At 42.2% G+C, this 18,545-nt stretch overlaps 1 protein-coding gene and 1 pseudogene across 1 annotated transcript; one reads left to right on the top strand and one right to left on the bottom strand.

The window, feature by feature from the left end:
• Positions 1–2,561: 2,561 nt before the first annotated feature.
• Positions 2,562–5,017, bottom strand: LOC139218857 (ADP-ribosylation factor-like protein 3; annotated as a pseudogene).
• A 645-nt stretch (positions 5,018–5,662) lies between these two features.
• Positions 5,663–9,516, top strand: wbp1 (WW domain binding protein 1). The gene is made up of 4 exons (XM_070850946.1): positions 5,663–5,859; positions 6,698–6,800; positions 7,109–7,276; positions 8,792–9,516. Exons 1-4 carry the CDS (start codon positions 5,797–5,799, stop codon positions 9,337–9,339), a joined length of 882 nt encoding a protein of 293 aa, XP_070707047.1. The 5' UTR covers positions 5,663–5,796; the 3' UTR covers positions 9,340–9,516.
• The last annotated feature ends 9,029 nt before the right edge of the window (positions 9,517–18,545 follow it).

The raw sequence follows: 18,545 nt of genomic DNA, 5'->3' as shown, positions 1-18,545 counted from the left end.
ATGATCCTTAGCATTACAGGTTGGACATTTACTTCCCGCTTTTTACTGGGTCGAATAGGGGTGCAACAAATGATCAGGAACATGCATATGATAATACATAATCAGCTACTGGTTTTTTCTCATTATCGGTTAGAATCAGAATTAGTACGTGTATGCATGTACACATGCAAGACATTTTACTCTTTTTCTGTTGCTCTCAATGTTCTATACAAAAGTGGCATATAGCAAAGACACAGAGACAACAACGCTTCTTAAACCCGAATAAATAGACACAAGCAGAAAAAGTACCAGCGAGTGCAGAACCTTAGATTCTGCTGCACCATCATGGATCTAGTTGATTAATCTGCCAATTATTGATTCATTTTGTGGTCTATGAAATAACAAAAAATAGTGAAAAAAATGCCCTTCGCAATCTCCCAGAGGTCAGGTGACATCCTCATATTGCTTGTATGGTCGGACCAACACTCCTCTCTCTACTCAAAGCACTATTAATGCCTGATTACTGATTCCTGTTTAGGGTGTGTTTCCCAACTCAGTTACACACATCTATTGGTGATGTCTGTGTTACATTATATCCACAGGCAGAATAACCTGTGTTGCAATATCTTTGTAATCATGTAGACAGCAGGGACAGAACTGTGTTTGTATGTGAAACCTCCTACTCTGTATGTAGTGTTTTACATGCATTTAAATACTTTTTAAATGAAGATCTTGGTTGAGGTCAGAATATTTTCCTCTCAGTCCCAACACTGATGCCTCTGACATCAGTGCCGTAGCCGTAAAGTGACTGAGCTGTAGTTACAGTGTGTGAGATAAACAGCGCTTTAATTAAGTCGCAGGATCTCTCCCTCCTTTTTTCCTCTCTCTGGCCCTGCGAGTCAATCAGCCTCTCTGCCCTTCGTTTCCCCTGTGTGGGAGGCCGGTGTGCTGGCCTGAGTGGCTGGGAAAGTCCCATGATTTATGGCCCTTTCCAGGCCTGACTGCCTCTCACCTCACTGATGATAGAGCCGGAGGTAACGAGGACTGGTTGCTCCAATCCACTCTTCTATTTGGTAGATCCAATTTTATTCATTTGGGATTTAAAGGCACTTCACAGCCTTTGCCATCTGATGCGTTTGGTAGATACAATTGGAAAGATTTATCAGAGTACTTCTATGTGTAATTGGGTATATTTTTTACAGGTTGGGTGATAATCACATGGATTAGATGTTAATGATTAAGCACTCCAAAGGGCGCGAGGGGGCATTTTATTTTCAGTCTCACATGATAGACTTTCATTTCCTCATTCATTACTTTTTTTTCTCTCTTTTGATGTTCGCTCCATAGAGCCTTGGAAAAGCGTTGGGTGCATTTGCACGAGCAAACTAAAAGCAGCATTAACTAAATAACGATAAATCTCCTTTTTCACGTGGTCCAAGGAAATTTGTTTTGGTTTAATATTTATCTTATGACTCTTTGCCCTGGTCAAGTGTCCCTCAGTGCTGTATCAACAATATTCAAATGTGTACTGTATAGCAGTACCGAAGCCCATACTGAGGGCTGAATCATTATGGGGTCTGTTTTGAGGCTTTCCGCACTTGTTTCAGTCGCCATCGGAGGATCAAGCAGCTCTGACATATTAAAATCAACCAACCTTACATACGTAGAGGGACACACACGAACACACACATCAGGAGCAGCAGGGCAGTAACTCAAGGCCAAAGGAGGTGGTTTATTTTTATCATGGGCAAAGGCGCCAAATCATGTTGGTATGAAGGGGGCTATATAAATGCAAATTGTATTGGAGAGCTATTAGTCCTGGAAAAGGTTTGTATGTAAATGCCCTATAGGACCACAGTGGAGCACTCGGCCAGTTCAGATTAGTGGGATTTGTGGCAAATGTGCTGCAAAAGACGAAATAGAAAAATAGACAGAAAATGCAATTGCCGTGTGGTGAATCATGGTGAACAAGGTGAGTAGCTGAGTAATTGAATGGCCAAGGTGTTTCTGTATGGTTTATATGTGTATGCAGGAGAGATGTATTGAGGTCGGTTTCCCGTGTGCATGTACTCATGTTTTATGGTCATTTTGTTGATGATGCAGATTTTTTTTTTCTGTGCCTGAGCAGAAGACAGTGAGGCCTCGAGCAGCAAATAAAGCACAGGTTGCCACATCATTCATGGATACTAAAGGAGTTAATAGTTAAGCATTAGGCTGAGAGAGAGAGAGAGAGAGAGAGAGAGAGAGAGAGAGAGAACGTTAGCAAAGGGCGCCCTCTAGCTTTAAGCGGAGTGACTCACAGGCATTCGACGCCTATCAGTCATGAATCCATCACACACAGCACTGAAGTGAAGTCATAAAAGTTTATTCAGACAGTAATATGTACAGTATATACATTGGCAGGGTTAACATAAAGAATCACTGTCTGGACAATTTCTACGTATAAAATGTTTTATACTGTAAGGTGAAGACGGAATGAATACACTGATTTATCAAAAAGAAAGAGCACATTTCGTCACTCCCTTGTCCTGGACATAAAATGACTTCTAGGTCAAGTGTAAAGTGCAACTGTAATTCTTCACCGATCTTTTGCTACCTGAATCATTTCTTCCGAAACGTTATATTTCTGCAAACCCAGGTCATGCCATCCTGGAAAGAAGCAAACAATGTGGTTGTGCTGGGAAAATCTGCGAGGTCGATATTGATGTGAGCTACAGCTTAAAAGGTATATATTTACAAGTCACGGTTTGACTGTATACTGTATATGTTCGCTTGGCCTGTCTCATATTAAAAGAGCTTTTGTTGCTCTTAGTAAAACAAGCTTTTTTTTTAAAAAAAAAAAGTAATTTAAAAGTGATGTCTCAATGTAAACTTGAATAACATATCTATGGCAATATCCTGTGAGTTCTCAAACTGACTGCAAAGGCAGCTGGAGCCACTCTGCACCCTGTCCCACCCCTCGCTGTGTATGCATGCTGTGTTTTTGCAGACTGCGTGCTCTTTATTTACCTGCACTCCCTCAGCAGTGGCTGCTGAGCAGGCCTGGACCTGCCACATGCGATCCCGAATAGTGTGCAGATTGAGAATTTCTGCCAGCTCAGATGCTGGACTGGCTGTCATCAGGTCCTGCTTGTTGGCAAAGATTAGCAGGGGTACAGCAGCAAGCTTTTCCTCCTCCAGCAGCTCAGCCAGCTCCTGGAGGAACAGTCACATGAGGGCAGACACACTTTAATGTTGCCTTTTGGCTATAAAAGCATGTAACATCATCGGAAAACAAGGCTAAAATTACAATCATTATTGATATGTTGTGATATGCTTCTCTAGTAAGTGTATACAAAAAGAAATCACACAAAGAATACCTTATTTTATCACTATGTAAAGAAAACGTAAATTGGAGCTCACCAGACTCGTCTCTTCAAACCTTTTCCTGTCTGAGCTGTCAATCACATAGATCTGCAAATAATATCATAGATATTATCAAAACGGTTCTCAAGATGCATAAAACGCTAAACCTGGAGGATTGCTATCTGTGAATGTTCAGTTTGTTTAAGCAACTCAAGACCATCACAGAGAACCTACCAGTACATCCGTGTTCTCAAAGTAATTCCTCCAGTAGGGGCGGATCTTCCGCTGACCTCCAATGTCCCAAACATTCAGCTTGAAGCCAGACGACTGAACGCTCTTTATATTGAAGCCCTGTTGAAAGATGGCATAGATGCGTATTGCTTTATCTAATACTTGCCAAAAGCGAATTTAAAGCAAAACTTGGAGATCTTGTTGACCGGAAAATTAGGAAATGTGAGGACATTTGTGACAACAGCGACAAGATCTTCGAGGTGTGACTTAGCTATTGGATGTTTGCCAGGGTGTGCACGTTTGTACCTGTGTGGGGGTGATGTGACTGATATCTTCGGCTGCCAGCTGTTTCAGCAGAGTTGTCTTGCCCGAGTTGTCCAAGCCAAGCAACAGTAAGCGCACCTCCTGTTCAGGAGACTGCTTCAGCCTCCGAAGAATGGACAACAGGCCCTGCAGGTGGATCAGAGAACACGTTAAAGGTGCAGAGCTTCCATGGTACAGCAGTGTCTAAGATGACATGTCAGAGGGAAACCTGGAAGGATTTTCTCACTGTTTGTTCTACAGACTCATGGCCTAAACTGTATCAAGTGTAGCACCAGTTATCAGAGGCCAGCATGGTATCAGGGGTTGGCAGAGGATCCAAACGCAGCTTGTGACACAACAAGAATTGTCCCGATAATGAGGATTTAGCAGGACAACTGGCTAAGATTAGGCATGTGTACAGTGAGTGGCTCGTGTCCAGAAAGAGGTAAGGAAGGCTTTGAGTCAAGCTATTTACTTACTGCACTCTGCGACCTGTATTACATGTGCTATGTCAAATATAGAAACAAGTAAATGTCAACTGATTTTCTGTCAATAGCCAGATGAACACATTTTTTTCTTTTTGGCTTTTTCTTGATATTGTAACTTTACAGCTTGTGGTTCGTCTACATTTTTCTGCTTGTTTTCAGATATTGTGTTCTCTGTCACCCTTTGTTTCTATTTTCTTTCGGCTGTAAAACACTCTGTAACTCCTGTTACATTTTTTCTTTTTGATTTCCTGCACAAAAGGAAGTGTGTATTGGTGAGAGTGAATGATCTAAAACATTTGAATAAAACATTGTATAAATTAAAACTATTACAACTTGCCAAATCTGACATTTGAGCACTGATGAAAGTCAGAAACACCCATAGCCATATTATCACCATCGCCTTTGGCATTAACCTCTGGCTGGCATATTCTAACTGACGTTTTGACTTTGATTGACAGTGCCATCTTTCTAAAAACTAATGCAGTATGTTATAGGTGCCATGTGACTTTATCCGGCTGTATAGGTAACGATTTTCAGCACCGCAAATGTCAATAAAACAATAACTATTGTTCAAAGAAAGACCAAAGCAGTCATGAATGTGGATCGTGATAACTCACCATGCTTCCCTCTGGTGTTTGTGTTGTCTCTGCTCAGGCTGAGTGGATTAACATATTTCTAACCATGCCTCTTGGGGGAACAGCTGTCAAGTTCTGTTGCCAGGGGAAACCGTGACGTCAGCGTAAACAACCAGACAGCTGGGCGTCTCTGGCACAAGGACCAAAAAAATGCGCCATGAAAAATATGAACAGAATATGGCTTCTTCAGAAATACGCAAAGCGCAAACTAACTTTCCACCGTGGCACTACACATTTATTCATTTTACACCGAAATCAAATGATATCTAATTTCTGTGATTAAACTGTTGAATCAAATTCGAGAAAGCTTTAATTGAGAAAGAGATAATCGCACTTTAAATGTTGAGAGTTGCTGGTCTAAGCCAGTGCTAACTTTACCTTATAAAAGGTAATAAATAAGGATTAATTAAGTAAGTAGTAATCTTCCACACGGAATATGAAACATATTCAAGACACAGATCTTAAGACAGACTGATAACAAAGATATAGCAGCTCGCCATTAAATGAAGAAGAGGAATACAGTGAACAAAATGCAAGAAGATCGAACTTGAACCATCCATGCACTGAATGATCAATGTTTCAAATCAATGTTCCCACAGACGCATCCGCAGCGCCATCTAGAGCCCGACAGCCGCCTCCGGTTCGTGTTAACATCGGTGCTGTTTCTGAGTCAAGGAACAACCAAAACATGTCTGAGTGCGACAGGCAGAACCGTTAACCAGCAACAGCCACCTGCAGTCACCTCAACAAGCCGTCTATTCGACCGACTGCTGCTATATGATTCCCGTCGTGTTAACGGCCGACGACCCAGAAAGATGCCGCAGAAAGCACTGGGATCCATTGTAGGTCTTCTTTGTACCGGGACCTGTCTGGTGCAGGTAAGCCGTCGCTAGCGCTCCCGGGGTCGGCCGACTTTTCCAGGCGAGGCCGCGGCTCTCGTGATGGGTGAAGGCCTTGTGCCTATCCTTTTTGTCTCCTCCACAAAGGAAACTGGGCACGGTTCGCTACTGTGTACCGTGGATGACGTCAGTTAGTCAAAGTTTTCATTAATATTTCGACAGTTAACTCGCTGGAAAATGTAAGTTACAACTCGAAAAGCTACACGGATGTGTTTTATTATCACAATTGACTATTTGAATCAAGTGTGTTAAGATTAACGTTAGCCGTTGCTAACTGGTACCCGGCAAACTGACATGTTTATTCACAGTTGTCGATATTATTAGGCTGCTTTAACTCTCCTGAAAATAATTTGATATCGACACGAACCCTCGTATTGGTACTTAATCAATGTAGTTTTTTATCTTTACATTTACCGTCGCACTGACATCGTTCGGCAGTATAATAATAGCCACGTTAGCGTCATTCTTTTATGACTACAGTTTGCTCTAAAAACCTGTTTTAACCTACTTTTGATCTCATTGTATTAAATAACAGTAATTGCACTCAACCGGTGGCAACATTTAGCAGTTGCTGCTGGCATCGCCTCTCCTCGGTAACATTTTAAAGTCTGATTTTAAAGCAGTTTGTTTTGCTGGCGTACATTTTTTAGCTTGGTAGCGTTAGATCTGTACAGAAAACTAGCCCAATAATGTGCAAACACAACAAGTGACACTGAAGTGCCAAAGGCTAAGTAGATCCAGGATGTTGGTCAGTCTATCGGGGGCTTGCTTGTGTGACTGAGTGTTGACCCAAGCGTTCACCCTGTGTGTGTTTAAGGGGAAGGAGTTCTGTTTTGGTGTAAACAATGAACAGTACCGCTGTGAGATGGGCTACTGCTGTGGAGAGACGGAATGCTGCACCTACTACTACGAACTCTGGTGTAAGTTCACTTTGGGTTTCTTTGCACACCATTCCTATTGTCTGTTTAATCCTCTGATTTGGAGATTTAACTCTCAGGATAAGTGTTGATTTGCTTTAATGTGCGTTATTTCCTGCTCACATCAGTTTTACTTTCTCAAGACAAACTGAAAGCAAAACCGACTTTAACCTGTAATCTTTGTAGCCAAAATGCCCATGGATGTACCACCTTTGCCTTGATTAGTGCTTGGGACAGCCTTGATCAGTTTCATCTGTTACCTGTAGACTATGTTAAGATGACACTGAGTCTGCCCCCCCTCTCCTGGATAGGGTTCTGGTTGGTATGGACCTTGATCATCATGCTTAGCTGCTGCTGTGCCTACCGACACCGGAGGGTTAAGATGCGTCTGCAGCAGGAGCAACGTCAGCGTGAGATCAGCCTTATGGCCTACCAGGGAGCCTCCAGCTCTTTCATTTCTCCTCCACCACTCAATCTACGTGAGTAGTCTTTGTGTTTCCTATGGCAACATCCCAGATGCAACAGTTTTACTTTATAATTTTAGTGCAGAATACAGCAATTGCAATTCCATATTCTTTGTCACCTTGCAGCTTTCTGTTAAAGTTGCGAGTTTCTCAAAACTTTGGACAGTTGTTATGAGGACATTACATCAGATGGACATGTTTATGTTGAATACAGATTAGGACTTCCACACAGGGTTGTGGTGAGGCATACAAACCCAGATAATCGTTGCCATTGCAAGTTCCTCCAGCACCTGCTATGGGATCCTCATGTGCTCTTGGACCTGCTGGGATATAGCTTTTCTCTCCTGAGTTCCCTAATTCAGTGCAAAGCCACAGCTCTGTACCAAGATTTTCTTAGATAACTTGTTTATCTGTTGGACAAATTGAGGCCAGCCATGTTGGCAGCTTCTATGCACAGTATCATTATCTTCTGGGTACTACTCAAATCTCATGTCCATCATTTTAAGAGTCAGGACTTTTGAACCCTCCACCACCAAAGTACAACAGAATGTCCATCTTACTGTAGATCATCCAGATCCACAAGATACCTTAACTCTCTTTGGAGCAGCTGAGTCCTGAGTCCTCTTTTACTGAGACAGAGTTATAACCTTCGTATTGCAAGTGCTGATCCTCATCCTGATCTTGTCGCACTCGGCTGCAAATTGCCTGACTGTGTATTGGAGATGGCGGTGTGACGTTGCCAGAGGGGCAGCAGAGATGCCACCCTAATGTCAGTGGTCACTCTGGCCCTTGGCTGAAATTTGATATCGCGTCCGCTGATATCACAAACAGGAGTGGGACAAGGTGCACACGTCCAAGGCTCGTAGTCAACACGCTTGGCTTAATGTCAAGAATGTGAACACAACTCAAAGTGTGAGCGTACACAGACAGTGACTCACGCAGAGACCCTGATAACATGTACTTTTCTAGGTCTTCCCACAGGATATCATAGGGGATACTACCTCCATCCCTCTCTTACACGTGTATAATGTTAGAAGTACCCAGTAAAGTGAACCAAATCATTTTGCAAAAATACTTTTTGGATAATTACTGGATGCACTTTTCTTAAGCAGACTTGCAGTTAGTGCCAGACTAGATATCCTGATTGAATGAAGACATTAAATCGGGAACAATTTACTGCAAAACAAAATGATTAGTTGTCCCATGTGGACAACAGAAGGGCCTCACAGATGTAGTGAATAAATGAATCAGAACTAGTTTAAATTTGTTTATTGACCAGCAAAGATTTTGTGTTAATATTGTTTTTATGGAACTTGCCAGAGGCAGGAGAAAAAAAGAGTCTTTACTCAGAGTTTGGTGGTCTGTGGGCACACCGGGGACACACATTTTTATTGAAAGGTCATTGCAAGTGCATTTTGCAGAAAAGGGACCTTTAAACAACTAATTGTTGCAGCTCTACATGGATGTACAACTGTCTTTATGGGAAAGGTGGTTTGAAAGCTGAAGCTTTTTTTATTTGCTGACTTTCAGGGTTCTGGAATGACTGCAAGCTTCCCGACTATGAAGAGGTGGTAGGTCACCCCCCGACACCGCCTCCTCCTTACTCTGAAAACCCTCCTGACACTGCTCCTGCACTCCCTCCACAAGTGAGACAGCCAGATGTCGCCACGGCGCCACAACCCCTGGCTGAGGCAGACCCAAGGGTGGACAGTCCCGCCTCAGGCTCAGCATCAGACCAGGAAGCTGTGTCAATGCCGATCCAAGCACAGTGTCTGGCACATGAGAACGTGGCGGCTCCGTTGATGGCGGAAGAAGAAGAAGAAGAGGAGGATGAGGAGCTCATCACTCGGCGTCGTCATGTGACCGGCGACTCGGGGATTGAGGTGTGCGTTTGCCAGCTGGACGTGGACGAAGGCTCGGGGCTTGAGGAGGAAAGCGACGAGGAGCACCGAATGTGCAAGGTCACCGGTCGGGACTGCTGCTCCGGGCACCAGCAGCAGACCTTCAGACAGAAGGAGCACACCTCTGAGCTGCCCAGCCAGACCCCCAGCACCAGCACTGGAGACCACATGGTGTGATCCACCACTTAACTAACCAGCCAACCAGTGCTACATGATACAATAGCTGTTGCCATCATCATCACCACAGGGACTGTCTGTGTTTTAATTCTTTGAACTAACACATAGGCATGATGTTAAGATGATGTTGTTAACTAATCCTTAATGGCTCCTGATTAGGAAAGATGAATAACACAATGTGCGGACAAACTCTTTTTTTTTTTCTTTGCTTATCCTTAGCGAGGGAAGCACATATTGATGCTCTATTTGATTTGTTTGTTTTTCTCGGCATTTAGTGAGAGTGTCATTGGGTAGTGAGGAGGCAGCAATTGATTGTGAATGAACAGAATTGACTGTTTCCACTAGTCCTACCCTGTCCTTGAGCACTGCCATAATGTTTCTGTTTTTATCTTGCCATTCTCCTTGGTCAGAACATTTTTGGCCATCCTTCCATCTGACACTTAACCTTCGGCGGGATGGTCAGCTTGGAGCATGCCAACACGGTCAACAACATTTCTTTCCCATCCCCGCTATGACTAAGCAGAGGAGTCAAAAAACAAAAAAAAAACAAAAAAGAACCTCTTGAAAACTTAGGACGATACTGGATGAATCGATAAGAGCACGCAGTTCGTTTTCCCCAAAGCTTTGTGTGCTTGAGAGTTTGTGTGTGTGCTGTGAAATCTAGGGCACAGCTGCATGGTGATGTCAGCTTTGAGGTCATGGCAAACAGCGTCTGGTGTCCTCTGGTGTGAAGTCGGAGGGACTTTTCCCATCTAGAGTGGGGGAGACTAAACACCCATGAATAGCAGAGAGACAGGAAAGAGTTGTTATTTTGTCTCTTGGTTTTAAATGTCGTACACCCCCAGCCCTTTTTTCCTTTTTGATATCCATATTGTGGTCTCCACAGCTCTTTGGTCACCATTTAGCATGACTGTAGGTATGAAATGACCAGCTTTTTATTGGTTTATTGAATGTGTGCACGCTTCTGACTGCATTCAATTCATTATAATAGCCAAGATGGCTATGCCACCATTTTTTTTTTTTTTTTAAATCAATAACAAATCCTGTGGTGGCTCTGTTAGCATGTTTTATTTACTGTGCTATGCCAGATTTGAGTTGTGGCTGCATTTTGCTCATTATACACATACGTGTATCATAACGAAGGATCTACTTTGTTTTTACATTTTTTTAACCAGCTATGCTTAATGCCACAGGTGTCATCATTAGTTTCAACAAAGCTGCTAGACTGTGTACTAGTGAGTGGATGTTACAGTGTCGTAGGGAAAGGTCGGGCCTTGTGTGTGTGTGTATGTCTTTTAAGTGCTGTAGCATCTGGTTAAAATACTTACCGAGCACTGAGGTGGATTAAAGAGCACTGGCATTTTGCATGAGGCATGAATTTCTGTGATTATATATGACTTCCATAGCATCTAGCAGTTGCACTACTTGCTTTGCTCATCTGTTTTTACAAAATGATAGTGGGCTACACAACTGTGTACCCAGATGTTGGGGCAAACTCAGTCCATTGACTGAGGTTTAAGTTTAGATGCCATGGATCTACTTTCATTGTGTTGTTATGACTGTGCGAGCCATGCTATGCTGTTAGCTAGTTAGCTTGTGCTGTCTCTGCTGTTGTGGCCCCTGTAGCTCTTGGCAGTGTGAGGGATTTGCTTTGGTATTTTCCATTGGCAGCGAAGGGCGGGTGCATTAGCAAGTTGAAGTGGATGCAGGCGCTGCTCTGCAGCCTGGCCAGTGTTGGCACAGCTGCAGAGTCTATTGTGATTAACTGCATGCTCCTCTGCATGTCATGTTGATTGCCCAATATACTGTACAGTATGTATTCAAAGTAAAGCAGCCGAACTGGGTTTTGCCAGATAGGAAAACCACAGCTTAACAAAAAAATTTTTTTTTGTTACAAGATAAAAGTCCGTGCAAGCGGGCAGTAACTAATAAGTCAGTAAATGTTTCATTAAGAATTTTGTTTTTGGACAATGTTCAGCTTTTTGTTTGTCTGCTCTGATACTGTGTGTCAAAATGGACACAGTGTAAAGACTCAGGTCAGTCATTCTGCTTCACACACGCTCACAAAGTACTCATGATTGGCCTTTATCATTATCATGTGAAACTCCATGGTGCAATATTTTGTCCTAGATAAATCCATCCAAGGCAACACATCCTAAATCTTGGCTGAATTAGCAGTTTAAACATCCAGTCCGAAGGCTTATGTTGAAAGAAGATTTAGTTTAATGTCCATTAAAGAGACCTAACCAAACGTGCTTTTAGCCAGTGTTGCAGCAGTTTTGAAAGGTTTGTGTTCCCTGTGTTGTGTAGCTGAGCAGGTGCTTAAATGTGAAGCCAAACTAACATGACAATGACCTTTTGAGAGGAGCTGTTACACTGTGAGCATGACTGAACACCCATTAGCAGAAGTCATATAAGACATTTCTTTTTTGTGACCAACATGCCTCAAGCTGCCTTGCTGCATCTCTAGAGAGCAACTGTCTTGATTATGGAGCTGCAATATAAAATATCGCCTCTGTACATGGAAACAGATGTGCTACTGCCTTATTAGAGTAGATGTAGTGAAGGGGTTTTGCTCTTGATTTATTCTGGATGGTAATGTGTGCGTTGTTCCAAGCATGATTGCTTCAGAGGAGAGGAGTGCTTTTGTATCAGTAGATGATAGCATCTGAACTAGTTCCACCTGCTTTACGAGAAGAGGATGTGGTTAAAAAAACATTTAAAAGCCACAAGATTTAAACTGTCACATGTTGTGTGGAATTTTACATGCATCGATTTTGTATCTGAGGGGGTGGTTGTGTCGAATTTAAAATACTGTATGTCTAGTTAGCTGTGGCACTGATGGAAATTGTCAAGATCAGATTTGGAGTATGTGCTCATTCTGTTTTTGTTCCATGGAACTGGTCGCTGTTAGTTTGTGATGTGAACTGACTAGGAAGTACGAGGAAAAACAAACAAAAAAAAAAGTCATTTATTTCTATGGTTTTGTTGTGATTCATCCTATCTGTGTTTTGTGTTTGGAGGACAAAAATGAACTCCAACAAGAGATTGCTTTGTAATCTTCTTGCTAAGGTGCATTTATGCTTATTTGTAAAAAAAATACATAGACAAAACAATAGGGGAGGTGGGTGAGGAATGAGGGAAGGATAAGGGGTTTCTTTTGTGCATGAGTGAACTGGAGGGCCATAGTTTTCCCATTGCCAAACAACGACTATGGCTCCCTGGTTTTTCATGTTTACCAAAATGAAGGGCTATATCAGTCAAACATCCATCCCATCCATTTCATTGAGTGCTTCGTCTGCTCCGTGCTGTCCATTTAAAGCCACAGTTGCTTTATACTCGATGTCCTTTTAATGGTGTGGTGGAGCTCATATTCAACAACAGATGATTGTATTCGACTGTGTATGTTTGTTTTATAGGCTTTAACTTTGCCTTTTTGTTTTGTCAACCTCAACGGAGGTGCGTGATGCGACCCTACTCCCCCCTCACGCCCCCTCTCCCTGCCCAACGAGTGATTCTTTCCTACATAACCAGCTGCATGTGTGGTTGTGACAGAGGACTTTTGCTTTGGACCGTGACTCCACCCTCCACCAACCGCTGTCTTGGTAACAAACTGTAGCCAACGTCGCGGCTGCCTGTCTCCCTCAGCTGCAGCCTGCATGTGGACCCTTGGAAATGGAGCACACATCCACCCATGCAGAAAGCGTCGACAGGATGATCAGCCAAAGGCGCCGCCATCTCCGTGCTACGCAGATCATCACTGTCTCCACTGGTGCGCATGTGTGTGTGTGTGTTTGTGTTGTGATGGTCTGTTTGGTTTCCCATTCTCAGGGTTATCTTTAACTAGCAGTGCTAGACTTTTAAATTAACACATTTTGACCCACCAGTCTCATAAAGCCAAAGCTGTCGTTTCATGGTAATTGTCTCCCCATGTTATATCTGCATCACGCATCTCTGTAGTGTATTGTACTTAACTCAACTAGGCTATGCAAAAACCTAAACCTACTGTTATATGCTGCAACCCCTTTCTCACATTCTGTCATTTGTCTGTAGACACTTGTACAAGCAATATAACTTCCAGTACGTGTGGCACTGCACTGTACTGTAATCTGGTCTGTGTATATGTATTTGTGACGCTACTACGATGATGTAACGAGTGTGTATGCTCCAGTGTCCGCTAAGGGGCTTGAGTTAAAAAGCCATTCTAGTTCATATATTGATTTTTTTTTTTTTTCCTTCTCTTTTTTTCCTGCCTGCCTCCTCAACCACTACCACTTTCTACTCCTGATTTACGGATAAACCACATTATTAAATCGTTTAAGCCGAAGGAAAAAGCTGAATATGTTTTTGTTGGATTAGTTCAGTATATCGTCTTTAGACTGTTTGCTACTTGTTCATCCCTCATTTTGGTTGCACTAATTCAAGGTGTTTGTTTTAGCAACAAGCTTTCTTCTTTTCCCATCTTGATGAATTTTCACTGACTGAATATTTAACTGATGCCTTTTAATCCTCAGTTATCACACCATCAATTTAAAATTTTTTATATATTATACATATGAAAGACCTAAACATGGAACACAGCCAGCTGACATTAGGCTGAAAAAGGAATTCTTTATAGAGCCCTGAACACTTAAAGCCTGCAAAAGGAATAATATCTCCATTATCAGTGTGGCTGTTACTGTCAAACAACTTGTAAAGTTTGTTTTTCTCAACTATAAATAATACTAAACAGATGGAGGTGTTGTAGTTGAACTGTTTTGGGTTTTTTTCTTAGCCAAAATGAGAAACATGGTAGATGGAAGCGGGCGTCTGTAAACATATACCAGACTCTACATTTTTTCCTAACAACTTTAAACAAGCCAAAAAAGAAAAAAAAAAAAAAAAAAATTAAAGCACTGAATGACGGATAAAAATGCTTTGGTTTTAGTAAGAAGTCTGCTGTGTACTTGTTGGGTCATCATTTGTATTTTATTTTTTTAATAAAAAAACATTGGCACTCATCTGACTGCCTCTTGAGATTTCTTGAGTTATAATCCTGTGTTTTTATTCACTGAACCTCGAGTAGCTTTCTGCAGAATCTCTCTGTTGTCTTACATATTTGTAAAGCTTGGAAAAAAGCTCCCTTCAGTGCTAAAAGAGACCTCGAGCGCTTGAGAATGAAAACCGCTCCTTCCAGATGTGTGACGAAGCTGATTTATTGAGGGGTGTCGAAACTACAGCCTGCAGGCCAACTGCGGCCACAGGAAATTCTAAAAATGTATTGGAATACGGCCCACACATGGAACTTGCACTGGACTATATTGTACTTCTTAGTCTCACCGCTAGGTGGAGTAACTGTCTTAAACGAGGCAGCTTCTCTATAAAATGAGTAATCGAAGAAGAAATTTGCTACAGGTGACCCAAAATGGCAAAATTAAGGAAACGTAAGAGAGCAAGTGAGTGTAGAAAGTTTCAGACGTGGTGTGCGATGAGAGCACAGCTAATAACTAATGACGATCACTTTTGCATTACAGAGGAACTGTTTGATGTTAGCAGTCTAAAGAGCACCATGACGGGTGAGGATGTTTTTGAAGCTGTGCCAGATGCAGTTGGCATGATGGGACTTAAATGGGATGAGCTGTGTGGAGGTGCGACGGATGGGGCTCCAGCTGGGACAGGCGAGCGCAAAGGAATGGCCTCTATGGTGTCCGCCGAGGGGCAAGAAAGTGGAGGTAAGGCTGTTAATTCGAGCACCAGGGCTCTAGCACAGACTATTTCAAGCTTCCCTCTCTGATGCTGATGCTGATGCTGGTGCTGGAGGGGGGGTGCTCTACCAACCTCATGTGCACTGGCTAAGTCGTGGCCCTGTGCTGCAGCGGTTTTATTCCCTGAGATCAGAAATCGACCAGTTTTGAAGACAGAAGGACAGACCTCTTCATGAGCTCAGTGACCCTCTGGTTGGCATTTTTAGTGGATCTCAGTGATCACCTTAACACACTGAACAAGAGCCTACAAGGCAAAGACCAGCTTGTACCACAACTAATAAATGAAAGCCCACTAATGGAAAGGCTGTTTTTTTTCTGGAATCATATTCAGTTATCAAGCAGAATTTACCTACATTTGATTAATTTTGCCAACTTTAATCCACTTGAGGTGAGGCGATATACATCACCTCTAGTGGATTACAGTTAGCAATATAGCTCACTTCTAGTGAGTGGCCCAGCCCTTTGTATGTTTTTCTGTATGTGGCCCTCAGTGAAAAAAGTTTGGACACCCCTGATCTAGAGGATCATCACGTCTGTGAGACGGGCGCCTCAGACAATTAGGCTTAATTATGGATGGTATATCATCCAAAAAGAAGGATAGCACACGATCAGATAGAAACATCAGAGACATTGTATGCTGTTGTCGTACACCATGTCAGTGAAGGCCTTGTTTTGTCTCCAATGACGCAATCTAAGTAGCTCAGAACAAAGAAACAAGATAAAAATGTTTGCAAACTGTAATTTTCTGGGTCACTGGACGGATACATGAGGCACATGTTTCTCACACAAAACAAACGGTAGAATATGAATAAGGTAGGATGGTTGTGGCTACGGGAAATGTGAGGGAGTCCTCACACATTACACTGCTGACAAACAAAGCATGGCATAAAAGATACACAATGTTGGCATGAGGTCCGGAACCATTTTCAGAACATAAAAGAAAATAGGTCCGAGTCAACAACAGCTGGCCGTCATAGGAGCAGCCTGAGGCCAGACCAGCCCTTTGGGCTTTGGGCAACCCTAATCAAAACACTTTTTACAATCCCTAAGACAAGCTGACCTCTAATGGTATATCACTTCACATTTTTATTCTATTCTTTTACAGTTTAAAAGCAATGAAGAATAAAAGGCCTTGTGCAAAAGTTTGGGAGCGATTTTGGATGATTCTTGTTTTTTTTTAACTTTTCACGACAATAGCTGTATTTACATGAACCCCAATATTCCACTAATAATTGGAAAAATAGCCCAATTTGAGTAAAAACGCCTAAAGTGGAAGATCCTGATCAGGTTGAGAGGGGTGATGTAAGCATTTGATAATCTGTTAAATAGGAAGTTATATTCTCATTAAATGCTTTTGGGTATCCAAACGCACATCTTATCAGATTACTTTATTTAGCATCCATGTTCACCATTAATTGGAATCTCTAATTAGAATGACTTAAACCAGATTTAAGAAATATAACCATGTAAACGCAGCTGGTGATTCTAAAAGCCCAGGCTCAGGTGAATAACTCATCAGGGCTCTAATGAGAGAGGTGAATACAATTCCATTCCAGAACTATTTACTTGGAAGCAAATGCATGTCTTCTAAATTATCCTCTAAACAGTTGAGCAAGAATCAGGGTAGTTCACTACCACCAACAAGGAGGAGGCTAAAAAACACTTTAAACTACCTATTGCCACGGTCAGAAACACTTTCAGAAAAAAACGAAACCAAAATGTAATTTTTTGGCAACAATCAAAGAAGTTCTGTGCGGAGAAACACCTGGTCAACTGTTAAGCATGGAGGTGGATCCACTGTGCGTTGGGGTTGTGTGGCAGCTACAGAAACAGGCGTCACATAATATGTGAGTGGAGAGAAGAAAGATTCCACCAAATATTGAGACGTCCAAGAGGCTACAGTTCAAAGGTCAGTCCAGACATTGAAGCTGAAGAGAAGTTCTGTATTTCAGCTAGAAAGTGGTCCAAAGCATGAATATTATTGAAATACTGCAGAGAGATCTCAAATATGCCTTGCGTGCAAGGATGCTGAAGAATTTTTCTGAGCTAGAGATGTTCTGCCAGGAAGACGGAGGAAAAATTCCAAAAGCAAGAAGTGAAAGGCTCTTTGCTGGCGTTTGCAAGCTGTTATGGCTGCCAGCAGAGGAGATATTATGTACTAACTGACAGGGGTCAGAATCCTTAGCACAGGGCCCTTTACCTTTATTTTTGTATTCTGAAACTGTAAATAATTAAAATAAAAATCAATCCTGCTTTAAAATGTGAAGAAATGTGTCTTTTTACCATTTTGAGGCTTGGTTAGCTTCTGTTCACTTAGATATTCATTGTAAAAGTCATTTTGATTCGGGGGGGGGGCCCACATTTTGCACACCACTATAGTGCATGACACAGTCAACAGAAACAGATTATATACAAAAGAGGTCATTTTAGTGTTCCACGTGCAAAGAAAAAACATATAAAACATATACTATAAATGAGTGTTCGTTAAAATCCTCTTTTGCTGTCCTGAACTCCATTTCTGACATTTAAATGTATCTATTTTAAATATATTTAGAAGATTTTGATCCATTTTCTCAAATGCATCCATAAAATCTGAGGAAGGAAACAATGAGGAATAAGAATAAAACATTTTCAGCTTGTTAAAAATTATAATTGTAATTAAATTAAAAGTATTTCCCTGAAACACCCAAATCTTTGCCACGTGCACCAATGAGACAGAGGTCAGTTGTCCATATGCTTTACATAAAAGGGTCAAGCATACTGTAAACAAGGAGCAGCGGGGGCCTGGACGATTCATAAGGGATGAACGTCGGCGAAAGTCATGCACACTACAGCTACAGGATGAGAATACACAGCATATTGTACGTTGTATGAACACAAAATGATTGAGTACAAAGCACTGGGATGCTTTTTCTAATGCAAACGAGGGTAGAGATCCCCCCCCAGTGAGCAAGGAGCTACAGCAAAGATGACAACAATGGTGTTTTTGTGCTATCTGGTCAGCGCTTCAAGTCATAACTGCAGCTGGTTCACGAGCAGGAACACACCGGATACTTTAACATAAGATAGTTGTCAAGCGCAGCAAATGGCAGCCAAACAGAAAATGTGGCTGCTCATTAGAGGTCATGTGACGTACTGCGCTTCTGCTGTGTAACAAGTACAGAGGTGGAGATGGTAAGGCCGAGTCGGTGTGTGTGTGTGTGTGTGTGTGTGTGTGTGTGTGTGTGTGTGTGTGTGTGTGTGTCAGACTCCGACTGCTGGATGACAGAGAATGGCTTTTTGTAGCAGGCGATACTTCTACTCCTTCTCCTGTCAAACTAGTGCTGTCCTCAGGATAAAAATCAACCCACTGGCCGACGGTTTCACTTTTGTCTCAGTGCGCTTGGGTCCACGGCCCACAGTAGTTATCACAATCACCATTTCCACCCCCCACCCCACCCCACCCCCCCCTTCTTTTCTTTC

Source organism: Pempheris klunzingeri, chromosome 19, assembly GCF_042242105.1.
Source record: "Pempheris klunzingeri isolate RE-2024b chromosome 19, fPemKlu1.hap1, whole genome shotgun sequence".
Taxonomy (NCBI): domain Eukaryota; kingdom Metazoa; phylum Chordata; class Actinopteri; order Acropomatiformes; family Pempheridae; genus Pempheris; species Pempheris klunzingeri.
The sequence above is the reverse complement of the archived record's forward strand: the minus strand, read 5'-3'. Positions and strand labels throughout refer to the sequence as shown.

Excerpts from the sequence above, each read along its gene's own strand:
- wbp1 (XM_070850946.1), top strand. The coding sequence starts at position 5,797 with ATGCCGCAGAAAGCACTGGGATCCATTGTAGGTCTTCTTTGTACCGGG. Across the intron at positions 5,860-6,697 it reads CCGGGACCTGTCTGGTGCAG|GGGAAGGAGTTCTGTTTTGG; the intron begins GTAAGCCGTCGC and ends TGTGTGTTTAAG. Across the intron at positions 6,801-7,108 it reads CTACTACTACGAACTCTGGT|GGTTCTGGTTGGTATGGACC; the intron begins GTAAGTTCACTT and ends TCTCCTGGATAG.